At 52.4% G+C, this 20,897-nt stretch overlaps 1 protein-coding gene and 1 non-coding gene across 2 annotated transcripts in view; one reads left to right on the forward strand and one right to left on the reverse strand.

Annotated features, from left to right (window-relative positions):
* The window catches only part of DPYSL2 (dihydropyrimidinase like 2), a 131,423-nt gene that overhangs the window by 61,652 nt on the left and 48,874 nt on the right, over positions 1–20,897 (reverse strand). The window contains exons 2-3 of the mRNA XM_029065996.2: positions 10,933–11,021; positions 7,197–7,381 (exon numbers count right to left, since the gene is read on the reverse strand). Coding sequence (XP_028921829.1) covers positions 7,197–7,381; positions 10,933–11,021 — 274 coding nt within the window. The remainder of the gene's footprint in view (positions 1–7,196; positions 7,382–10,932; positions 11,022–20,897) is intronic.
* LOC114812710 lies at positions 5,247–5,384 on the forward strand. The gene has a single exon (XR_003760361.1). It is a non-coding gene; the product is annotated as a small nucleolar RNA SNORA7 (small nucleolar RNA).

The following is a 20,897-nucleotide window of genomic DNA, read 5'->3' on the forward strand; positions in this document are numbered from 1 at the left end:
ACAAGGGAATGGTATTTGGGAGGCCCCAGGAACTAGAGATGATGGGATGGGGAAGGTGCCAACTTGTCATTGTAAGCAAGGGGGCGGACAGAGGACTGGAGGAGAGGAGACAGGATTCAGAGAGCGAAGCGGACGCCATTTGGGGACTCTGCGGTCCCCATTTGAAACTGGGGCCGGTCTGGTTTGCGGACCATGGGTGGGAAAGGCTGAGTATCCAGCCCCTCAAGGAGCCCACACCTCTGAGAGGCGGATCGCCGATATGGAAATTGCCAGAAATCATAAAGTGGAATGTCAGTCTGCAGGGGCGGCACTGGATCCACACACACTGAGCTTCATCCGTTTTCTATTTAGCTGGCCTCCGCTTTCACAGATGATTCCGGTTGACAGTGAGTTGAGCTTCACCTCTGAAGGCAAAGGAGATGACTAAAAATGCCAACACAGGACCCACAGTCCCAGCTGCACTGGGCACATAAAAAAGCTCAATATTTTCAGAGACTGGAACCATCTTCGCTTCTGTCTCTATGCCTCTCATTCTTGATGAAGCTTTTGCTCAGAGACAGCTGCTCCTTTCTTGATGGTAGTGCACCGTGCTGGTCTCAATCGATCCCTCATATTTATTGAGCACTTACTGTGGGCAGATCCCTACGCTAAGCACTGGGGAGAATACAATATAACAGCATCAGAGACATGTTCCCTGCCTAAAAGGAGCTTACAGGCTAAAGGATCTGTCCTCTGCAGCTGACTCCTGGCTTTCCAGCTGGGCTTCTTCGGTTTCTAGAACCTTGAACTAGACTCGGCTGCCCCAGACACTCAGCCTAAACAGTCCTTTCCCCCTTGTTTGCATTAGCAACCATGAGAAGCAGTGGATCCCCAGGGATAGAGCACAGGTCTGGGAGTCAGGAGGGCCTGGGTTCTAATCCAGCCTCTATCAGATGTCTGCTGTGTGATCGAGGACAGTTCACTTCTCTGGGCCTCAGTTCCCTCGCTGTAGAACAGGGATTAAGACTATGAGCCCATGTGGGACATGCACTGTGTCCAACCTGATTAGCTTGGCTTTACCCCAGTGCTTAGAACAGTGTCTGGCTCATAGTCAGCGCTTAACAAATAGCACAAAAATAAAATCAGCCTAGAAAGCTGAAGTGTAGAAGTTCAGGTTATAAGTTGCTTCAGAGGATCTATTCTTCAGCTCAGAAAAATTCAGTGCTTGCATCTGCACAAGCCAAGAGAAAGACGGAGGGTTGAGCAAGATCTTTCTACACACTCCCAAGGGTTCTGCACACAGAGAGGACTCAGTCAATACAAAATAAATTATCCGATTGTCCAGAGAATTTTAGTCATCAGGGTATTTCAGAACCCAATTAGCTCCTTGTCCTTAATGTAATCTAGTGGAAAGAGCACAGGCCTAGGAGTGAGAAGGCCTGGGTTCTAATCCTGTCTTTGCCACTTGCCTTCTGTGTCACTTGGACAAATCACTTAGCTTCTTTGTATCAATAAAATGGGGATTCAATATCTGCTCTCCTCCCTGCTTAGACTGTGAGCCCCATGTGGGACACGTACTGTTTCCAACCTGATTATTTTGTAACAACCCAGTGTTCAGTACAATGCTTGGCACACAGTAAGTGCTTAACAAATACTATTACTATTATTACTCTTATTATTATTATTATTAATAATGGCCTCAACTGTCCATTTTCTTTCAACATGGTCTTTACTGATCTTTCATTTTGTGCAGAGCACTTGGAAGAGTATAGCAGAGTTAGTAGACACAGTACCTTCCCTCAGAGAGTTTATAATCTCGTACACACCCAACCTCTCACTCTTTCATTGGTGGTGGGGGCTTGACTGTTCACCAATCCCCCCAACATGCCCACATGACTTTCTGGCTCTCATCATCATCAGTGGCATTTATTGATTGCTTACTATATGCAGGGCACTGTACTAAGCACTTGGGAGACTACAACACAACAGAGCTGGTAGATACATCATTTCCTAAATTACAGCAACTCCCTACCTCTCAATATCTCAATACCATCATGATTTGGGCAAATAACGGAACCAATCAACTCTATTTACTGAGCACAGGACACTGTGTTAAGCACTTGAGAAAGTACAGCAGGTTTACAATCAAGAGAGAAATCCTGAGTACTTAGTGGTAGGGAAAAGCTTTTGAACAATCTGACACACTTGTGAGAAAATACAGAATTGGATCCATCCCGATTTGGAAGTGTGTGAAAGACCCGGCGCCCAGGGTCTTAAGAATCACAGATAGTTGTCTCGCACCTAAAAGGATCGGTGATTCCCGTGTGTTGGCAGCCAGCCTTTGTACAATGGGAAGTTCCATACTGCTCAAATGACTTGTCCTAAGGAACCGGGGAGAAGTGCACCCTTTTCAAATTAGAGAACTGAATCCAAGGGCTCAACTGGCTTGCTGGGAACTCTGCTAATGGCCAGACTCTACGTAAAAACTGTTTGTTGTTTCCCAAGCTGTGGAATGGCTTGCAAAACCTCCAGGCCCTAAGACACCAGAAGTGGCCCTGTGATCAACCAGCCCGGCACCAACAGGGCTCACTTGCGATTCCAACCCCTTGGGATAGTGTCCGGTTCACATAGCTCAGGGAATTAGCAACCCCGAAAGCCCCCAACCCACCAGCCTGCTCACCCCAAAACAGCTTCAGAAAAGCTAGTTTTTAAAGCCCGCAACCTTACCGAATAATAATAATGGTACTTGTTAAGAACTTACTATGTGCAAGCACTGTTCTAAGTGCTGCGGTAGATACTAGTTAATGAGGTTGGACACAGTCCCTATCCCACATGGGGCTCATATTCTTAATCCCCATTTTAGAGCTGAAGGAACTGAGGCCCAGAGAAGTGAAGTGACTTGCCCAAGGTCATACAGCAGACATATGGAAGAGCCGAGAGGGCACATCTCCTCCAAGTGGCCTTCCCGAAGTCCCCCTTTCCTCTTCTCCCACTCCCTTCTGCATCACCCTGACTTGCTCCCTTTGTTCATCCATACCTTCCAGCCCCACAGCACTTATGTACATATCTTTCATTTATTTATATTAATGTCTGTCTCCTCCCCGAGACGGCTAGTTGTGCGTAGGGAATATTATTTTTTGTATTGTACTCTCCCAAGCAGCTAAAATAGTGCTCTGCACACAGTAAGCACTCAATAAATATGTTTGAATAAATGAATGAAGGTCCTTCTGACTCCCAGGCCCGTGCTCTATCCACTAAGCCATGCTGCTTCTCAGCCAGTTTACCTCCTTTCTGCGTCATCCTTCAACTTGGATCTGTGCCCTTAAGGATTTGTTATTCACCCCATCCTCAGCTTCACAGCACGTATGTACGTATCTGCAACTTAATTTAGTGTCTGTCATCCCCTTTTGACTGTAAACTACTTGTGGGCAGGCAACATTTCTACCATTTCTGTTGCATTCTCTTCTCTAAAACGCTTAGAACAGTGCTTTGCACACAGTCAAGTACTCAATAAATATGACTGATTGATTAATAATAATAATAATAATAATGTTGGTATTTGTTAAGCGCTTACTTTGTGCCGAGAACTGTTCTAAGCGCTGGGGTAGACACAGGGGAATCAGGTTGTCCCACGTGGGGCTCACAGTCTTAATCTCCATTTTACAGATGAGGTAACTGAGGCACAGACAAGTTAAGTGACTTGCCCAAAGTCACACAGCTGACAAGTGGCCGAGCTGGGATTCGAACCCATGACCTCTGACTCCAAAGCCCATGCTCTTTCCACTGAGCCACGCTGCTTCTCTAAAGGTGGGGGCTGTGTAAACTCTCCCTTGCACGCCATTCCCCTGCCCCCAAGCCCAGCCCCAAACCCCACTAGGGAGTGTGGATCTCATTTAGCCGGCTCTCATGCGAAGCCCCGCTGACCAGAGAAAGAGGCCTGGGACAGGGAAGACCCAGCAGCTCCACCCGCGCTGTCTCTGGCCCACAGGGACAGGTCGAAAAAAACGGAAGCACTGATCCGGGGCCCGCCAGCAGCAAGGTCCAACATTCAGTCCGCAAGAAGAGAGGCAGAGAACGTTGTTGAAAAATGCCCAGGTCAGAGAAGGGGAGGTACTGGCCTCCCGCCTGAGATCCTGAGATGGAGGGGATGGGAGGAACCGAGAGACCTCAAAGCACCGAGTGGGATAATAAACATATTGTGGAACGCTGTTCTGTGCCAACTGGTTTTCTCCAAACACAAATAGCTGAGCTGATTCTGCTCCTTCCCTCTGCCAAATTGCCAAGAGGACGCAGTCAGCCTTGTGGAGAGCTGAGATTCTCAAACCAAAGGTCTCTGTGGACACGGTCAGCCTGGTGGAGAGCTGAGATTCTCAAACCAAAGGCCTCTGAGGACGCAGTCAGCCTAGCCAAGAACTGAGATTCTCAAACCAAAAGTCTCTCTGGGCAGACAGGAGGTTTGATAAAGCTCAAGGTCATCAGTCCCTCTCTTCTTAAAATAAGATTAATATTTGAAAAAAGAAAACTAGTCTGCAAGCACCCCCAGTAAGACCGATAGCAGATCATGAGCACTTGGGCTGCACTGATCACATTTAATATCAATCAACAGTATTTATTGAGGGCTTGTTGTGTAACACTGTATTCAGCACTTGGGAAAATGAAATATAACAGAGTTGGTAGATGCAATCCCTGCCCACAAGGAGCTCACTGTCTACTGTGTACAGAGCACTGTACTGAGCACTTGGGAGAGCAGAACAGAGTTGGTAGACACCGAATGGAGTACTTGGGAGAGCACGATGGTCTTCAATTGGTCGAATAATGAATAACCAATTAACAAATAGTTATGGGTAATTGTTTATCCATAATGCTGTGGATAGCCATGGTTTTTCAGTATTTGTCTCAAAGCACAATAATGCCAGAGCAGTTGTCAGGGTACAGGGTAATATGCCAGGGAGGGAGAAGAGAATTATTCCCAGCTTGGTCCCTGGACAGGTATTTTTGATCCTGGGAATGGTCCTTGGTGTCAGGGGTGTGGCTTTCAGAAATGTGCAGTGGGGACCAGAACTGTGAGAAACAGCATAGCCTAATGGATAAAGCTCAGGCCTGGGAGTCAGGACCTGGTTTCTGATACTGCCTTTGCCACTTTGCATGTGACTGTGGGCAAGTCACTTCTCTTTATCCCTTATCTGTAAAATGGGGATTAAGGCTCTGAGCCCCATGTGGGACATGGACTGTGTTCAAACTGATTAGCATGTATCTACCTCAGCTCTTGTCCCTCAGGGTCGCACCTGGAAAGTTTCCAGTCCTCTACCAGTCTCGGCTACTGGAGAGAGAGTCAAGCAGAAGCATACCCATTCTATTCCCAGCTTGGCCAGTGGCTAGTGAGTAGAACATAATCTGCTACAAGTCAAAACTCACCCATACTGGGAAGCGGTGGCGTGGGAGAGAGTCAAGGGCGGAGACTCGATTGAGACTCGATTTTACTGCGCGGATGGCGGCAAAGGTAAACCACTTTGCATTTTTACCAAGAAAACTCTCTGGATCCACTACCAGAACGATTGCAGATGGAGAGCGGGACTTTCTGGGAGAGATGTGTCCATGGTGTAGCTATGGATTGGAAATGACTCGGTGGCTAAGACAAGACATTGTTTGCAGAAACTTGATTTCCTAAGCACAATTACAGGGACACTGTGGTAGAACCAGTTGATTTTTTCGAGCTCTGTATTAGGGATTATGCAGATGATTTTGCTCTCTGGCATTTCATCTCTTGCAGTTTTCACTAGCAGCCATGCAGCTACCCCGCAGCACTAATGCATTTCTAATTAGTCAGCCATATTTACTGAGTGCTTACTGTTTGCAGGGCACTGTATAAAGCGCTTGGGAGGGTACAATATGACAATATAACAAACACATTCACTGCCCGCAATGAGTTTACAGTCTTAGGGGGGAGAGAGACATTAAATAAATAAATTACAGATATATACATATATGCTGTGGGGCTGAGGAAAGGGGGTGAATAAAAGAAGCAAATCAGGGTGATGCAGAAGGGAGGGGGAGAAAAGGAAAGGAGGGCTTATTTAGCCAGAGAAAGCCTCTTGGAGGTGCTGTGCCTTCAATAAGGCTTTGAAGATGGGGAGAGTGACTGTCTACCGGATATGAAGAGAGAGGGTGTTCCTAGACCAAGGTTTTGTAGACAAAACTAAGATGCCAGGAGTCTAGGCTTCCAGTTATTTATCCCCATCTATGTCCCATGACCTCACTCTGTGATGTAGCTGGGGGCTGGGAGATGAGGGGGAGGGGTGTCAAGAGAGGGAGAGACAGCGGATGCTTGTGGGGGGTGGGGAGGGGGAAGCCAGGGAGTGTTCCCAATCACAGGGTTTTACAAACTCAACCAGGCCAGTTGAGGGGATTTTTCCTTGCATTAGGGATCCTGAAATGGCTCCAAAAAATGCACAGGCCGGGAATCAGAGCATCTGGGTTCTAATCCCAGCTCTGCCACTTGTCTGCTCTGTGACCCTGGGAAAGTCACTTATCTTCTCTATGCATCATTTACCTCAGCTGGAAAATGGGGATTAAGACTGTAAACCCCATGTGGGACAGGGACTGTGTCCAACACCATTTGCTTGTATCCACTTAGTAGAGTGCCTGGCACATAGTCAGTGTTTAACAAATACCATAGTTTTTATTAACAATAAAAATATTATTTTTAAAAACTACCACGGGGTCCATGAATCACATCAATCCCCCCACCCCGTATCTGAATCACAGTCACCTTTTTAAAAAGCAGAAGCCCAAACCTGGAGGCCAAGGGCAGACGACAGCAGGTCTCTGGCAAGCAGGCTGTCTCGAGAGTGGCCTAGCCAGCCCCCTGGAAAGTTCACGATTGCCCAGAGAATTTGATGTCAAGGCTAAAGGACCTCATCAAGTTTGGGAAGGCACCCCCAGCCCCCCAACCCGCCCTCCTCCCCTCCAGGATGCGGGCATGGCTAAAGGACACATCTCAAAACCAGAGGGAAAGACCAGAGGCCTACACATACAAATTATCTAGATCACTGAGGCCTAAATATCAAGAATTATCAAGACACTTCATCTCCTCCCCGACCACCCAAATGCATCTGCCCGAAACATCCAGATGTGTCCAAGTATCCAGGAACATCTGGGGCCTCCACCCAAACCGGGCCAGACCGGACCCCCCCAAGCCCTAAAGGAACAACTCTTACTTATCATGGTGGTGCCCCCAGCCAGGGCAGCCTTGGTCCCTTGGAAGAAGTCATCGGCTGCGATCATCCCTTGGTCAGGCATCTGAAAGCGGGTGTGGACGTCGATACCACCCGGCACCACCATCCTGGCGTGGGCTTCGATCGTTTTCACGCCACCCGGCACAATGAGATTTTCTCCTATTTGCCTGGATGAATAAGGATGAATTAGAGACAGAGTTGCACACAGATCTAATGCTGCTTCCGGGCCAGCAGGCCTTGCCCAATTGCTTCCCACCCTGCCCTTTCCCTGGATTTCTCAGAACACATAACAACAAACCTTTTGTTTCAGGAAGAGCGAGTGGGGAAGTTCAAATGTTTTCTTTGTACTCTCCTAAGCGCTTAATATAGTACTCTGCCCACAGTAAGCACTCAATAAATACCACTGATTGTGACAGTGGTTGGAATGGGCAGTTGTGACACTTTCTATTTTTATAAGAGTCTCATATATTGATGTGACACTCCGCTCCAGAGCACTCACTACACACTTGGGTGATGCTGAGCGCTGGCAGAGCCCAGTGGATACAGGCTTCTATCTGAAGAGGAATTGAGAATAGGGGTCTGAAGGGAAAGGAGAAAAACGGCAGCCTTAGAAGCTGCACTTCCCCCAAATCACCTGGAAACAAGAGCCAATCAGCAAGCCGGGTGGGCCCTTTTAAACTGAATGGGTGAGTGCAGGTGGGGGATGGAGGAGAAAAGGTGAGCAAGTCAGTGCTTTCTTCCTGTTGGACACAGGTGTGTGCTTCTTGAGAGTCCATATCTGTAATTTATTTATTTATATTAAGGTTTGTCTCCCCCTCTCAACTGTAAGTTTATTGTGGGCATGGAATGTGTCTGTTTATTGTTATAAGGCACTCTCCCAAGTGCTTAGTACAGTGCTCTGCACAGAGAAAGTGCTCAATAAACACAATTGAATGAATGTCTATACTCTGAGTTTGTAAGCCCCCTCAAGGTTTGGGAACCACATCTAAGTCCCACCCATGTCTCCCAGTGCTTATTACAGTCATAAGCACTTAATGAATGTTATTACTTCTAGGAAATACTAGTGCTCCTCCTCAGAAGTTTGTGAAGTACTAGTGCTCCTCCTCAGAAGTTTATGACTGAGGATGATGTGGCCTGGGGGCCCCTCCAAGTCTTACGCACTAAGGGTTGTAAAAGCAGGAGCCTCTGGTTGAGTCTTCCCCATTTTTTCTTTCCCAGGACATTAAAGCTAAAGGCTGGTGCAAGCCCTGAGTGTCTAGGAAATGCCCGGAAGCTTCATGAACTCTTTTCAGACTCTTCCCCAGCTAGCCCCGCTTGACCGATCAGCTTGACTGACCAGCTCTCAGCAACAGCCAGCCCCTCGGTTAGTGGTCACAGCTCTGTGGCTTGGAACCATGGTCTGAGGCACCTTGGAGAACTCAGTCCCACCCTGAGGGCAGGGGGCATTATTGCATTTATTTTCCAGCTTTCAGGGATCCACACTCCCAGCATAGCCAGGCACCATGCCCCAGTTCCCTGGGCCTCGGTGGAGATTTGACCCTTGCGGCTTGTCCATCCCCCCACCCCACCAGTTATCCTTTTCCCCCACCATCCCCTGGCAGCCCTGGGTCCTCCTGGCCAGCCTCTAAGTTCCAAATGAGGTCCACGTGCTGCCCTGAGCAAGGCTGTTGGCAGAGCTGGGCAGAGTTCACCAGCTGCGGACCATCATGCCAGTACTGTACTCTCCCAAGTACTTAGTACAGTGCTTGGTACACAGTAAGCGCTTCATAAATACGATTGAATGAATGAATGCTTTAATCATCCCTGTACCATTCTGCCTCTCGGTTTGGGCAGGGGGACACCTGGCCTGGTGGAAAGAATCACTAGGGCGTGGGGTCAGAAAATCTGGGTTCTAATCCTGGCTCCGTCACTTGTCTGCTGAATGACCTTGAGCAAGTCACTGTTCTGTGCCTCTTTCTTCGGCTGTTAAAAGGGGAATTAAATCCTACTCCCTCCTACTAAGCCTGTGAGACCCAAGTGGGACAGGGACTGTACCAGATCTAATTATCTTGTATCTCCACCAGTGCTTAGTACAGTGCTTGGCATATAGTAAGTGCTTTAGAGAAGCAGCGTGGCTCAGTGGAAAGAGCATGGGCTTTGGAGTCAGAGGTCATGAGTTCGAATCCCAGATCTGCCACTTGTCAGCTGTGTGACTGTGGGCAAGTCACTTAACTTCTCTGGGCCTCAGTTACCTCATCTGTAAAATGGGGATTAAGATTGTGAGCCCCATGTGGGACAACCTGATTCCCCCGTGTCTCCCCCAGCGCTTAGAACAGTGCTCTGCACATAGTAAGCGCTTAACAAATACCAACATTATTTAACGTGTACCATAAAAAAAAGATCTTGGGCTAAGATTTTTGCCCATGAACATCGGAAACCTTACCCCTGCAGAAAATGTTCATTTCAGAAACACCTACCCAAAGTTCATTTCCTAAATCAGCACATCGTTGGCATTCCATTAAAAAGATGACATGGGTTGTAAGGGCTGTCTGTAAACAGCTGTGCTGCATCTCTGGGGTTGGGAGAATGAGCTGCATCTACAAGTGGCCTGGATAAGGAATGTGAGATGATATTGACATGCTCATAACTCCCCTGTGTTCAATTCTCTCCAGAGTCAGGACAGTCTTTAGATTCTATCCCGAATGGGTCTGTTTTATTTTTCTAGTTTGAAGTATGCCAACAAAAGCAGCTTTTGGTGGTAACAAATCAAGGATGAAACCTAAAATCCCTCCTTGGAATTTGGCAATTATTTACATTTCAGTGTGTTGCAGTGAAGGCTTAGACCAATTAATTAGATGCCCTTCCTTGGCCCCGCTTCCATGTTAGGCCCTTGTTGGAGAGGCCAGATGAGCTGACTTGAGAACACTGGTTACATTCCTTGCTTAAAGTTATTTGATTGGCCAGATCAGCCCCAAGCACTGATATCCTAAAGAGATGAGCCACGAGAAACAGCATGGCTCAGTGGAAAGCACCCAGGCTTAAGAGTCAGAGGTCATGGGTTCTAATCCCGGCTCTGCCGCTTGTCAGCTGTGTGACCTTGGGCAAGTCACCTCACTTCTCTGTGCCTCAGTTACCTCATCTGTAAAATGGGGATTAAGACTGTGAGCCCCATGTCAGACAACCTGATTATCGTGTATCTACTCCAGCGCTTAGAACAGTGCTTGGCACACAGTAAGCGCTTAACAAATACCAATGTTATTATTATATTTTGTTCAGTGCACTGCCCAAAAGGTGCTCAGGGAATGTGTCTGTAATACTGTTATAATATCCTCTCACCAAGTGCTTAGTACAGAGCTCTGCACTTGGCAGGCACTCCATAAATACCTCTGATTGACTGGCTGACTGACCTCTCCTCCTCCTCTTTATCCAACTGAACATGCCCTGGATTAGGAATTTGAAGACTAAGGGAAGCATAAAAACGGGTCATTTCACACCAAAAGTTGAGATCACATCACTCTCTGATGGATTTCATTCGATCTTGAATCTACCCAACCTACTGCTTTTACCGAGCCCTCTAACGCTACGTTTTCAGATTCATTATTCACCATTTAGTAAGAACAGCTTTAAACAGATGCCACATTGTCTATATTTGATAATGCTGAGTTGTCATTTGGAATGCTGAGCGTGTGAGTCTTTAATTCTGACTTTCAAGTGTTTGCGGACTGTGAGTTATACTTACTTTATCAACCCATCTTCCATGTAAATGTCTGCATAGAAAGACTGGTCATCGTTAACTATTTTACCACCCTTGATCAAAAGACGATCGCTCTGAAACAGAGAAGCATGATGTAAAAACGGAGCATTATTCCAGGAGAAATCTCGATTTGCTACATCAGTAAGGAGAAAAGAAACTGGGCCTTATTTCAATTCTAGGTCAAAAAATTGCGTGAATTGTGGAATTTTTAAGGGAAAACCACCTAGGTAGAGCAATCCCTTCAGTGCCACAGCAATTCAGGTGACCCAACAGGTATTATTCCTGGATTAGCAGAGCAGGCCTTTTATTAAACCTGAAAACCCTAAAAAGTCTAACAATTACCCCATTGAAGGGCCCTTGATTACCACTTCAGATGTCACAGATAATGGCTTTCAATCAAGTCTACTAATTACTTTTATCTGGCTTTAGGCAAAACTTCAAGATTACACCCACACACATGAAAGTCACTTCTTGGCGAAGCCCGAGGCAGTTGCAGTCAGAAAACTTGACCAAAAGGCGGTTGCCATTGGTTACAAAATACAAACAAACTCATTTAGTCCAACTGTAGCACAGATTCGATCCAGAAATGGGTACTTCCAACGTGGGCCTGGAAAAACCCCACAGCAAGGAGATAAGATCTCGGAAACACATAAACTTTCATTAAGTGGAAGTGAAATGCAGAAATCGCAGACATTTCCACAAAACTGTGGATGTGCTAACACAGATCCCATCAAAACCGGCTATCCATTTAAGAGGCCATGATGCTTTCTTTTGTTCAGCCATCAATATAAGAGAAACTTTGGAAATCTAGGGCAGAAATTAAAGGGAAATAGGAGAAAAGCAAAACCTCCTGTCTCTCCCCACTTCAGTCTATATTTCACTCTGCTGCCCGGACTATCTTTCTACAGAAAGGTTCTGGGCATGTCCCACCCTCCTCAAAAATCTCCAGTGGTTGCCTATTAAACCTTCCTATCGAGCAAAAACTCCTCACTCTTGGCTTCAAAGCTCTCCATCACCTGGCCTCCTCCTACCTCTCACCTCCCTTCTCTCCTACAGCCCAGCCTGCACACTCCGCTCCTTGGCACCACTAACCTCTTCGTAGTGCCTCGTTCTCGCCCTCGTTCTCGCCCGTCCCACCGTCGACCCCTGGCCCACGTCCTACTTCTGGCCTGCAATGCCCTCCCTCCTCACATCCGCCAAACTAGCACACTTCCCCCCTTCAAAGCCCTACTGAAGTCTCACCTCCTCCAGTGGGGTTCCCAGACTGAGCCCCCCTTTTCCTCTGCTCCTCCTCCCCTCCCCATCGCCCCGACTCCCTCCTTCTGCTCTACCCCCCTGCCCGCCCCACAGCAATTGTGTATATTTGTACATATTCATCATTCTATTTATTTTATAATGATGTGTCATTCATTCAATAGTATTTATTGAGCGCCTACTATGTGCAGAGCACTGTACTAAGCGCTTGGAATGAACAAGTCGGCAACAGATAGAGACAGTCCCTGCCGTTTGACGGGCTTACAGTCTAATCGGGGGAGATGGACAGACAAGAACGATGGCAATAAATAGAGTCAAGGGGAAGAACATCTTGTAAAAACAATGGCAACTAAATAGAATCAAGAATATATCTATAGTTCTACTTATCTATTTTAATGCTATTAATGCCTGTCTACTTGCTTTGTTTTGTTGTCTGTCTCCCCCATTCTAGACTGTGAGCCCGTTACTGGGTAGGGATTGTCTCTATATGTTGCCAAATTGTACTTTCCAAGTACTTAGTACAGTGCTCTCTCTGCACACAGTATGCGCTCAATAAATATGACTGAATGAATGAATGAAAAAGAGGGACTCATCATTATCCTAAAAGTGGGCTTTTTTTTTTTGCCTTAGCTTAATCTAAAGCTAGTGATCATAGTTTTGCCTCTTACCTTTGGAAAAAGCACAAGCTTGGGAGTCAGAGGTTGTAGGTTCTTATCCCTGCTCCACCACTTGTCAGCTGTGTGACTCTCGACAAGTCACTTAACTTCTCTGTGCCTCAGTTCCCTCATTTGTAATATGGGGGTGAAGACTGTGAGCCCCATGTGGGACAACCTGATAATCTTGTATCTACCCCAGCTCTTAGAACAATGCTTGGTAAGCACTTAATAAATGTCAACATTTTTATTAACAACTACACTTTATGCTTCCCAGGGCACCAAGCCATCATTTTCTTTCACAAGAAGAACAAAGGCCTGAAAGTCAGAGGACCTGGGTTCTGATCCCAGGTTTGCCACTGGCCAGCTGAGTGACCTTGGGTACATCATTTAACTTCTCTGTGCCTCACTTTCCTCATCTTTAAAATGGAGATTCAATACCTGTTCTCCTTCCCCTCTCAGACTGTGAGCCCCATGTGGGACAGGGACTGTGTCCGGGCTGATTATCTTGCATCTACCCCAATCTAGTTCGGTGATTGCCACAGAGTAATACAAATACCCCTATTTTTAATGACATCTGTTAAGCATTTACTATGTGCCAGGCACTGTACTAAGTACTGGGGTAGTTAAAAGATAATGAGGTTGGACACAGTCCCTGGCCCACATGGGGCTTGCAATCATAATCCCCATTTTACAGATGAGGCAACTGAGGCATAGATAGGTTAAATGACTTTGCCTAAGGGCACCCAGCAAACAAGTGGCGGAGCTGGGATTAGAACCCGGGTCCCCTGACTCCCAGGTCCATGATCTTTCCACTAGGCCATGCTGATTTCTCATTATTATTAAATTTGGCTTAGTGATATGCTCCCTTTTGACGAGAAGGCTCGGGCACCTCGGTAGTCCTGTGGCCAGTGGACCCAAGTTCATCAATGAATCTTGCCCGATAAAGTGTTGGAATTAGGTAAGCGGAGGAGAGAGCCCTTACGCTCTCTATTGAGCAGTCAACCTTCAGGGTGAATCCACACATTTCCCGCTCCTTTGACTTCTTGTCCCAAGTGCTAGACAATCAATCAATCAGTTGTATTTATTGAGCATTCAGTGTGGACTGCGCACTCAACTAAGCATTTGGGACTATACAGTGCAAGAGAGTTGGCAGACACGTTTCCTGATGAGCTTCCAGTCCAGAGGGGAGAGGCAGACATTAATATAAACAAATTATGGATCTCTCCGTAAGTGCTGTGGGGCGAATAAAGGAAGCAAATCAAAACAGAAGGGAGTGGGAGGACAGGAAATGAGGCCTTAGTCGGGGAAGGCCTCCGTGCTAGGAAAAGGATTCCCGGGCTCAGAAATATCTCCATGGTTGCTGGGGCGCCGATCCAGCTCGCAATCGCACCATAAGATGCTGGGGACCTGATGCAGTCATTCACCTGCAACAGGCTGAGAAAATAGGGTGTCTTATCCCTCCCCCGCAACAGCTCCCATTGAAGCCCCGGCTCAGGGTAGGGGGGTCCGCACCAGAGGAGCAGCGCATTTTCCTAGGCTGCCGCCCCAAGGAACAAATGAGGAGGCTCTCTCTCCTCCAAGCTCCCCTTCAGATGGGCTCTTCCTTTCCTCCCCACCTCCTCACACCATGTAGCTGCAGCCGCCCTTAAGCAGAAGAGCCCTGGATGGCGTCACCTGGCCCTCAGCCTGACCGCCCCCGGAGCCTGGCCCTCCTCAGCCTGGCCCCGCTTAGCCTGAGCACCCCCTCAGCCTGGCCCTCCTCAGCCTGACCCCCCTCAGCCTGGCCCTCTGCAATCCCCCACATTTCTACAGCCCGTCCTTCCAGCCCGCTCCCCCCAGGGGCCGGTCCGCTGCACAGATCATGTAATGTTTTCCACAGGAGGAGAGATTCCATTTATTATGCACATGGAGAAAAGCTGGGAAATGTGCTGTGGAAAAGCCCATTTCCCAACCCAGCCTCCGCCTCCGAAATCTCCCACCCAAATGCCACATTCTCATTCCTCTGCTCCCAGCGTTCTCCCGCTTCCCCTTTCCGGGGAGCGATGCTGGCGATGGGTCCAGGTCCCGGTGGGCCGGGGAGGGAGGGGGGAGGGCAGGAAGCAGGATGCTGCCCACGGGTCCGTGCCCTGGTGGGCCTGGGAGTGGGAGGAAGAAGCGGGATGCAGGATACTGCGGATGGGTCCGTGCCCGGGTGGGTCTGTGGGGGAGGAAGGGACAAGACACTGCCGATGGGTCCGTGTCCTACGGGGCCTGGAGGGGACGGGGGCGGGAGCCGTTGATGGGTCCGTGCCCCGGTGGGCTGCGGGGAGGAGGGGGAGAGCGGGGCGGGGGGAAGGTAGAGGACACCGTGCCCCGATGGACTTGAGGGGTGGAGGTGGTAGGAGGCAAGATGCAGGATAATGCCAATGGGTCCCTGTCCCGGTGGGCCTGGAAGAGGGTAGGGGGGACAGGGGCAGGTCACCCTACCTCAAAATTAAACTAAGGAGGGGGCCCCAACTGGCCCACCACAGGGCATCGCTGAATTGGGCAGGGCACAATGCCCTGGGCTCTGGACCCAGCTCCAGAGCTGCGCACACGTCATTATGTAACAAAGATGGGGGAGAGGAGACAGAAGGAGAGAGAGAAAGGGAGAGAGAAGGAGAAGAGGGGAAGGCTACGTGTCTCTCTGCTCCTCTGCCCCCCAACCCCGCCCCAACCGGCTCAGAGGACACACTCAAGGAGATGGGGGGGGGGGGTTCAGGAGCGGGAAGGGAAGGGGATGAGGATGGCAGGAGGGGATGAGAATGGGGATGGGGACAGGGATGACGATGAGGATGGCGGGAGGGGATGAGAATGGGGATGGGGTCAGGGATGACGATGAGGATGGCGGGAGGGGATGAGAATGGGATTGGGGGGGGTGGGGATGAGGATGGCGGGAGGGGATGAGAATGGGGATGGGGAGAGGGATGAGGATGAGGTTGGGGGAGTGGGGACGAGAGGGCCAGGAAGGTGATTCCACCTAAGTGTCTTCAACTCATCCAATGGCCTGGTTCCCCTTGAATGTGAAAGCCCCTCCCCATGCCCCGCTCCCCCCCAGGCCCGGCCTCCCGCCCCGGACCCCTACCCGCCCCCCTCCCACCGTCTCCTCCTCCTCCCCCTGCCCCCAACTCCCTCCTCCGGGACCCCCCTCCTCCGCCCCGGCTTTTCCTGCCCCTCCCCCCGCCGTGCCCGTCCCCGAGGGCTCTGTCTGTCCGGTTGTCATTCCGTCCGTCCTTCCTTCCGTCGTATTTATTGAGCGCTTGCTGTGCTGTGCGCAGAGCCCTGTGCTAAGCGGTTGGGAAGTAGAATGGGGCAGCAGGTGGAGCGGAGCCCTGGCCCGCAGCGGGCTTGGCAGCCTGTGGGCGCAGCCGCCTCTGGCTCCGGGGGACGGGGGGGGGGGGGGGGGACGGGCAGGGGGTTCGGACAGGGGGGTCCGGACAAGGGGGTCCGGACAAGGGGGTCCGGACAAGGGGGTCCGGACAGGGCAGGGGGGTCCGGATAAGGGGGTCCGGGCAGGGGGTCCAGGGATGGGGCCCGAGGGCTCGGTGTGGGCAGGTGGTCCGGCGCGGGGGCATCATCGGATCATCGGGCCCCGGACCATTCCCGCCGGGCGGATAGAGGACCGGACAGAGGGCCTGGCGGACAGAGGACAGGACAGAGGGGCGGGCGGACAGAGGACCGGACGGAGGGGAGAGGGCCGGGCGGACAGAGAGGGGCCGGAGGGAAGGACAGGCTGGCGCGGCCCGCGGCCCCCGGCCTCTCCTCGCCCAATGGCTCGCACACCCTCCGTCCATCCGTCCCTCCGGGCCCCCCCCGGGGGCCTCCCCCTCCTCCTCCTCCTCCTCCTCCTCCTCCTCCTCCTCCTCCCGGCCATCCCGGCCTCCTCCTCCTCCTCCTCCATCCTCCTCCTCCCCCTCCTCCTCTCTTCCTCCTCCCCCCGGCCCCTTTGTATCGGCGGAGTAAAGAGCCGCAAACGTTCGGGCGGGGGAAGCGCCCCGAGCCCGGACAGCCTCCCGCGCACCACCCAACACACATACATACACACCCAACACACACATACACACCCAGCACACACCCAACACACACACACAACGAAGCACCCGCGGGGCCGGACACACACACACACACACACAAAAGCGCCCAGCCCGCCCTCCTGGGGGAGGGGGATGGAGAGGGGGAGAAGGAGGGGGATGAGGATGGGGATGGGGATAGGGATGGGGTCTCTCTCCGGCCCCTCCTGAATCCCCCGCCTGCCCTCGCAGCAGCCTCATTTTGCCCCCCGGGAGTCTGCCCTGCCCTGCCTGGCCCTGCCCAGTCCTTCCCGGTCCAGTCCTTCCCGGTCCAGTCCTTCCCAGGCCAGTCCTTCCCGGTCCAGTCCTTCCCAGGCCAGTCCTTCCCGGTCCAGTCCTTCCCAGGCCAGTCCTTCCCGGTCCAGTCCTTCCCGGTCCAGTCCTGCCACCTCGGCTGTGGGTCAGCGAGGACTTAGGCTGAGATCGCTCCCCTCCCTCTTGGCCCGTCCCCCAAGTCCCGGTGTCCGGCCGGGGGAGGTGGCCAGCCGCAGGGTTTGGCCTCCCCGCGGCCGTCGGGGCCGCCTCCGGGGACGTTAAGTGGGGCGCCCGGGGGCCTCCAGCCCGGCTGCGGCAGCTCGGGCCTCACAATAAAGTCCTCCGCTACGTCAGCCTGCAGACCGACAAACAACTTGGCGGCGATCGCCCTTCGATTCCAACGCAGGCTTATCTGCGCAGCGATCGAAAAGGATGACTGTGGATCACGCATCTGGGTTGGGGTTGAAGACAGGCTTTGGGGGATTTGGTCTGGGGGTGGGGGGGGTTTCTTTTGGGCGGGGGAAGATAAATCGCGCTGCCTTTATTTCCTAAAATCATCTGCCGCACAAAGGACCCCCGGCGGATCTCCGCTGCCCCAAGGGCTACACTCACCGTGATGCGTGGAATATTTTTCTTCCCCTGATAAGACATCTCTGTCGGGTAAAATTGCCAGGAGGCAGCTTTTAAGCCAAAAAATGCCAGAGAAGAAAACTTCAATTTGCAGGAGGAGGGAAAGGAGCAATCCCTGATGTTGGTCTCGCTGGCTGCAGATTGCAAAAAAAAAAAAAATGGGGAGCCAAAGCCACCCCTTCTGTCTGTCTTTCTTCCTCTGCTCCGAGCCCAGCCCTAGCTGAGACCGGGAGGAAAAAAAAGAGAGGGAGAGAGGAACCGGGGCGGGCGGGGGGCGGGGAGGGAGCGACCGCAAGAAAAGCTCCAGTCCAAGGCGGGCCGCTGAGGCGCATGCGCCGCCCGCCACGCCCTTCCCTCGGCCCTCGGCTCCCGCCGAGGCCGGCGCCGATTGGCTGCGACGTCGGGATATGCAAATGAGGCTGGAGCGGGGCGGGGAGCCCGAGGTCCCCGGAGCGCGCCCGACCCCCGCCGAGCCTGCGCCCCGCTGCACTGCTGCCGCCGCACTGCTGCCGCTCCTCTGCTCTGCTGCTGCTGCTGCTGCAGCTGCTGCTGCTGCTGCTGCCCTGCTGCCGCCCTGCTGCCGCCGGCCCTCTCTGCTCTGCACCTCTTTTTGCTAGGAGGAGGCGGGGCGGGGCGCGGGGCAGCGGGTCCAGATGCGGCACGGGGCGGGGCGGGGCGGGGCGGGCCTGGACCAAAGCGGGGGGGGCGGCGGATGAGGATGATGTGGGGCCGGAGCAAAGGGAGCCCATCGCTCCTCCTCTCGCCGTGTCCCCTCTCCCCACCTCTGCCTCCCCTCCCGCTCCATCTTTCCCCTGATTCCCGCTGCCTCCCTCCTGCTCCATCTTTCCCCTTATTCTCTCTGCCTCCTTATTCTCCCGCTCCTTCTTTCCCCTATTCCCTCTGCTTCCCCTCCCTCTCCATCTTTCCCCTCATTCCCTCTGCCTCCCTCCCGCTCCATCTTTCCCCCATTCCCTCTGCCTCCCTCCCTCTCCATCTTTCCCCCCCCATTCCCTCTGCTTCCCCTGCCTCTCCATCTTTCCCCTTATTCCCTTCCCCTCCCCTCCCGCTCCATCTTTCCCCTTATTCCCTCTGCCTCCCTCCCTCTCCATCCTTTTTCCCCCCATTCCCTCTGCCTCCCTGCCTGCTCCGTCTTTCCCCCCTTCTCCCTCCCCGGCAGCGGTCCGTCCCCGCGTGTCCGTGTGGGGTTGGGGTTGGGGTTGGGGTTGCAACCCCCGGGCGGGGCGGGGCGGCTCCCGCAGCCCGGCGTGGAGTGATGCGGCGCGGCCAATGGCTCCGCTCCGCTCGGGGGGCGGGGGGCGGCCCGGCCTGCTCCGCAGCTCTCTCGGGAGGGGCTCTCCCGCACACGCACACACCCTCCTCCTCCTCCTCCTCCTCCTCCTCCTCCTCCTCCTCCTCCTCCTCCTCCTCCTCCTCCTCCTCCTCCTCCTCCTCCTCCTCCTTTCCCTCCTTTCCCTCCTCCTCCTCCTCCCGGCCCGTCCTCCTCTTTCCCGCTGCCGTCCTTGTCCGCTGCGCCGGCCTCCGCCCCGGAAAGCCTGGGGAATTCAAACAGCCCGCAGGACCGGCCGGGGCGGGGAGGGGCAGGGCAGGGATGGGCAGGGCGGGGATGGGCAGGGTGGGGATGGGCAGGGCGGGGGCCCTGCGGAGGAGCCGCACTGCCAACGGCAGAGCACGGACCGACCCCGCTCCCGCCGCCCGGGAGCGGAGGAGGAGACGGAAGGACGGACGGACAGAGGGAGGGGAAAGGGCAGGGGGAGAGAAAGGGATGGAGGGGAGGAGGAGGGGAGAGGATGGAGGAGACGGAAGGAGGGATGGGGAGGAGAGAAAAGATGGGGGGGAGGAGGAGCAGGAGGAGGGCTGCAGGGAGGGAAGGAGAAAAGGGATGGAAAGGAGAGGACAGGATTGGGGGAAGGGAAGAGGACGAGGAGAAGGGAGGAGGAAGATAGGAAGGGAAGAAGAAGAGAATAAGAGATGATGGGGGAAGGGAAGAAGAGGACAGGAAAAGATGAGAGGAAGGGAAGAGGATTGGGGGAAGAGAAGAGGAGGACAGGAAAGGATGAGGGGAAGAGAAGAGGAGGAAAGGATTGGGGGAAGGGAGGAGAAAGATAGGAAGGGAAGAAGACGAGAATAAGAGATGGGGAAAGGATTGGGCGAAGGGAAGAGCAAGATAGGAAGGGGGGAAGAAGAGAATAAGAGATGGAGAAAGGGAAGAGGAAATAATTGGGGGAAAGGAGAGGAAGTGATTGGGGGAAAGGAAGAGAGGAAGTAATTGGAAAGGGAAGAAGAGGGGAAGAGATGGGGAGGGAAGAGGAGGAGAGGAAGGGATTGGGGAAAGGGAGAAGGAGGAGGAGGACAAGGTCCTTTCTGGTCCTGCTAGATGATGCTGAAAACAAATCCCATGAATCCAAGCCTTTGACCAAGGCACAGAGGAAGGGGCGTTGCTCATCCAGAGGGGGAAGACACTTTCATGGCTTTCATGTTGTACAGGGTGGGTGGTGGGGATTCTGCAAAAGCCCAGCCTCGAGCCTCGGGCTAAACCGCCAGGCTGCCCAGAGCAGCTGAGGGGACAGCAAGCAGTCCAGAGCACAGTCAGCTGGCACTGCTACAGAAATGTCCACACGGGAGTATGCCCAGCTGCAAGATTATTTTTGTGTGTTGGTGCCATACAAAATCCTCCATGTGTATGTATGTGTGGGGGTGCACGCACACACAAATAGCCCTCCGCCTCCTTTGGGCTGTCCACATACTGAGTGAGCAAGCTGCAGGAGTTGCAGCTGCAGCCAAAAGAGCAGGGGGATCAGCAGCAGCAGCAGGCACCAGAGGGCCACACCACAGTGGCGACGACCCGGGCAGGCTGACACGTTGACTCCCCTGTGGGCCCCTTGTCCCCTTTCCCGGCTTCCCTTTGCCGGGCAAATCCATGTCTGAAAACTGGAACTCACATGAGCAGTTGGGAAGGGAAGATTTGATGTTGCCCCATGAAAACACCTTACAGAGACCCATTCTTGTCCCAGCTCAAGAGGTCCAAAGCCTAGAGGAACAATTCAGC

The sequence above is a fragment of the Ornithorhynchus anatinus genome, chromosome 5 (genome assembly GCF_004115215.2).
Source record: "Ornithorhynchus anatinus isolate Pmale09 chromosome 5, mOrnAna1.pri.v4, whole genome shotgun sequence".
NCBI lineage: Eukaryota > Metazoa > Chordata > Mammalia > Monotremata > Ornithorhynchidae > Ornithorhynchus > Ornithorhynchus anatinus.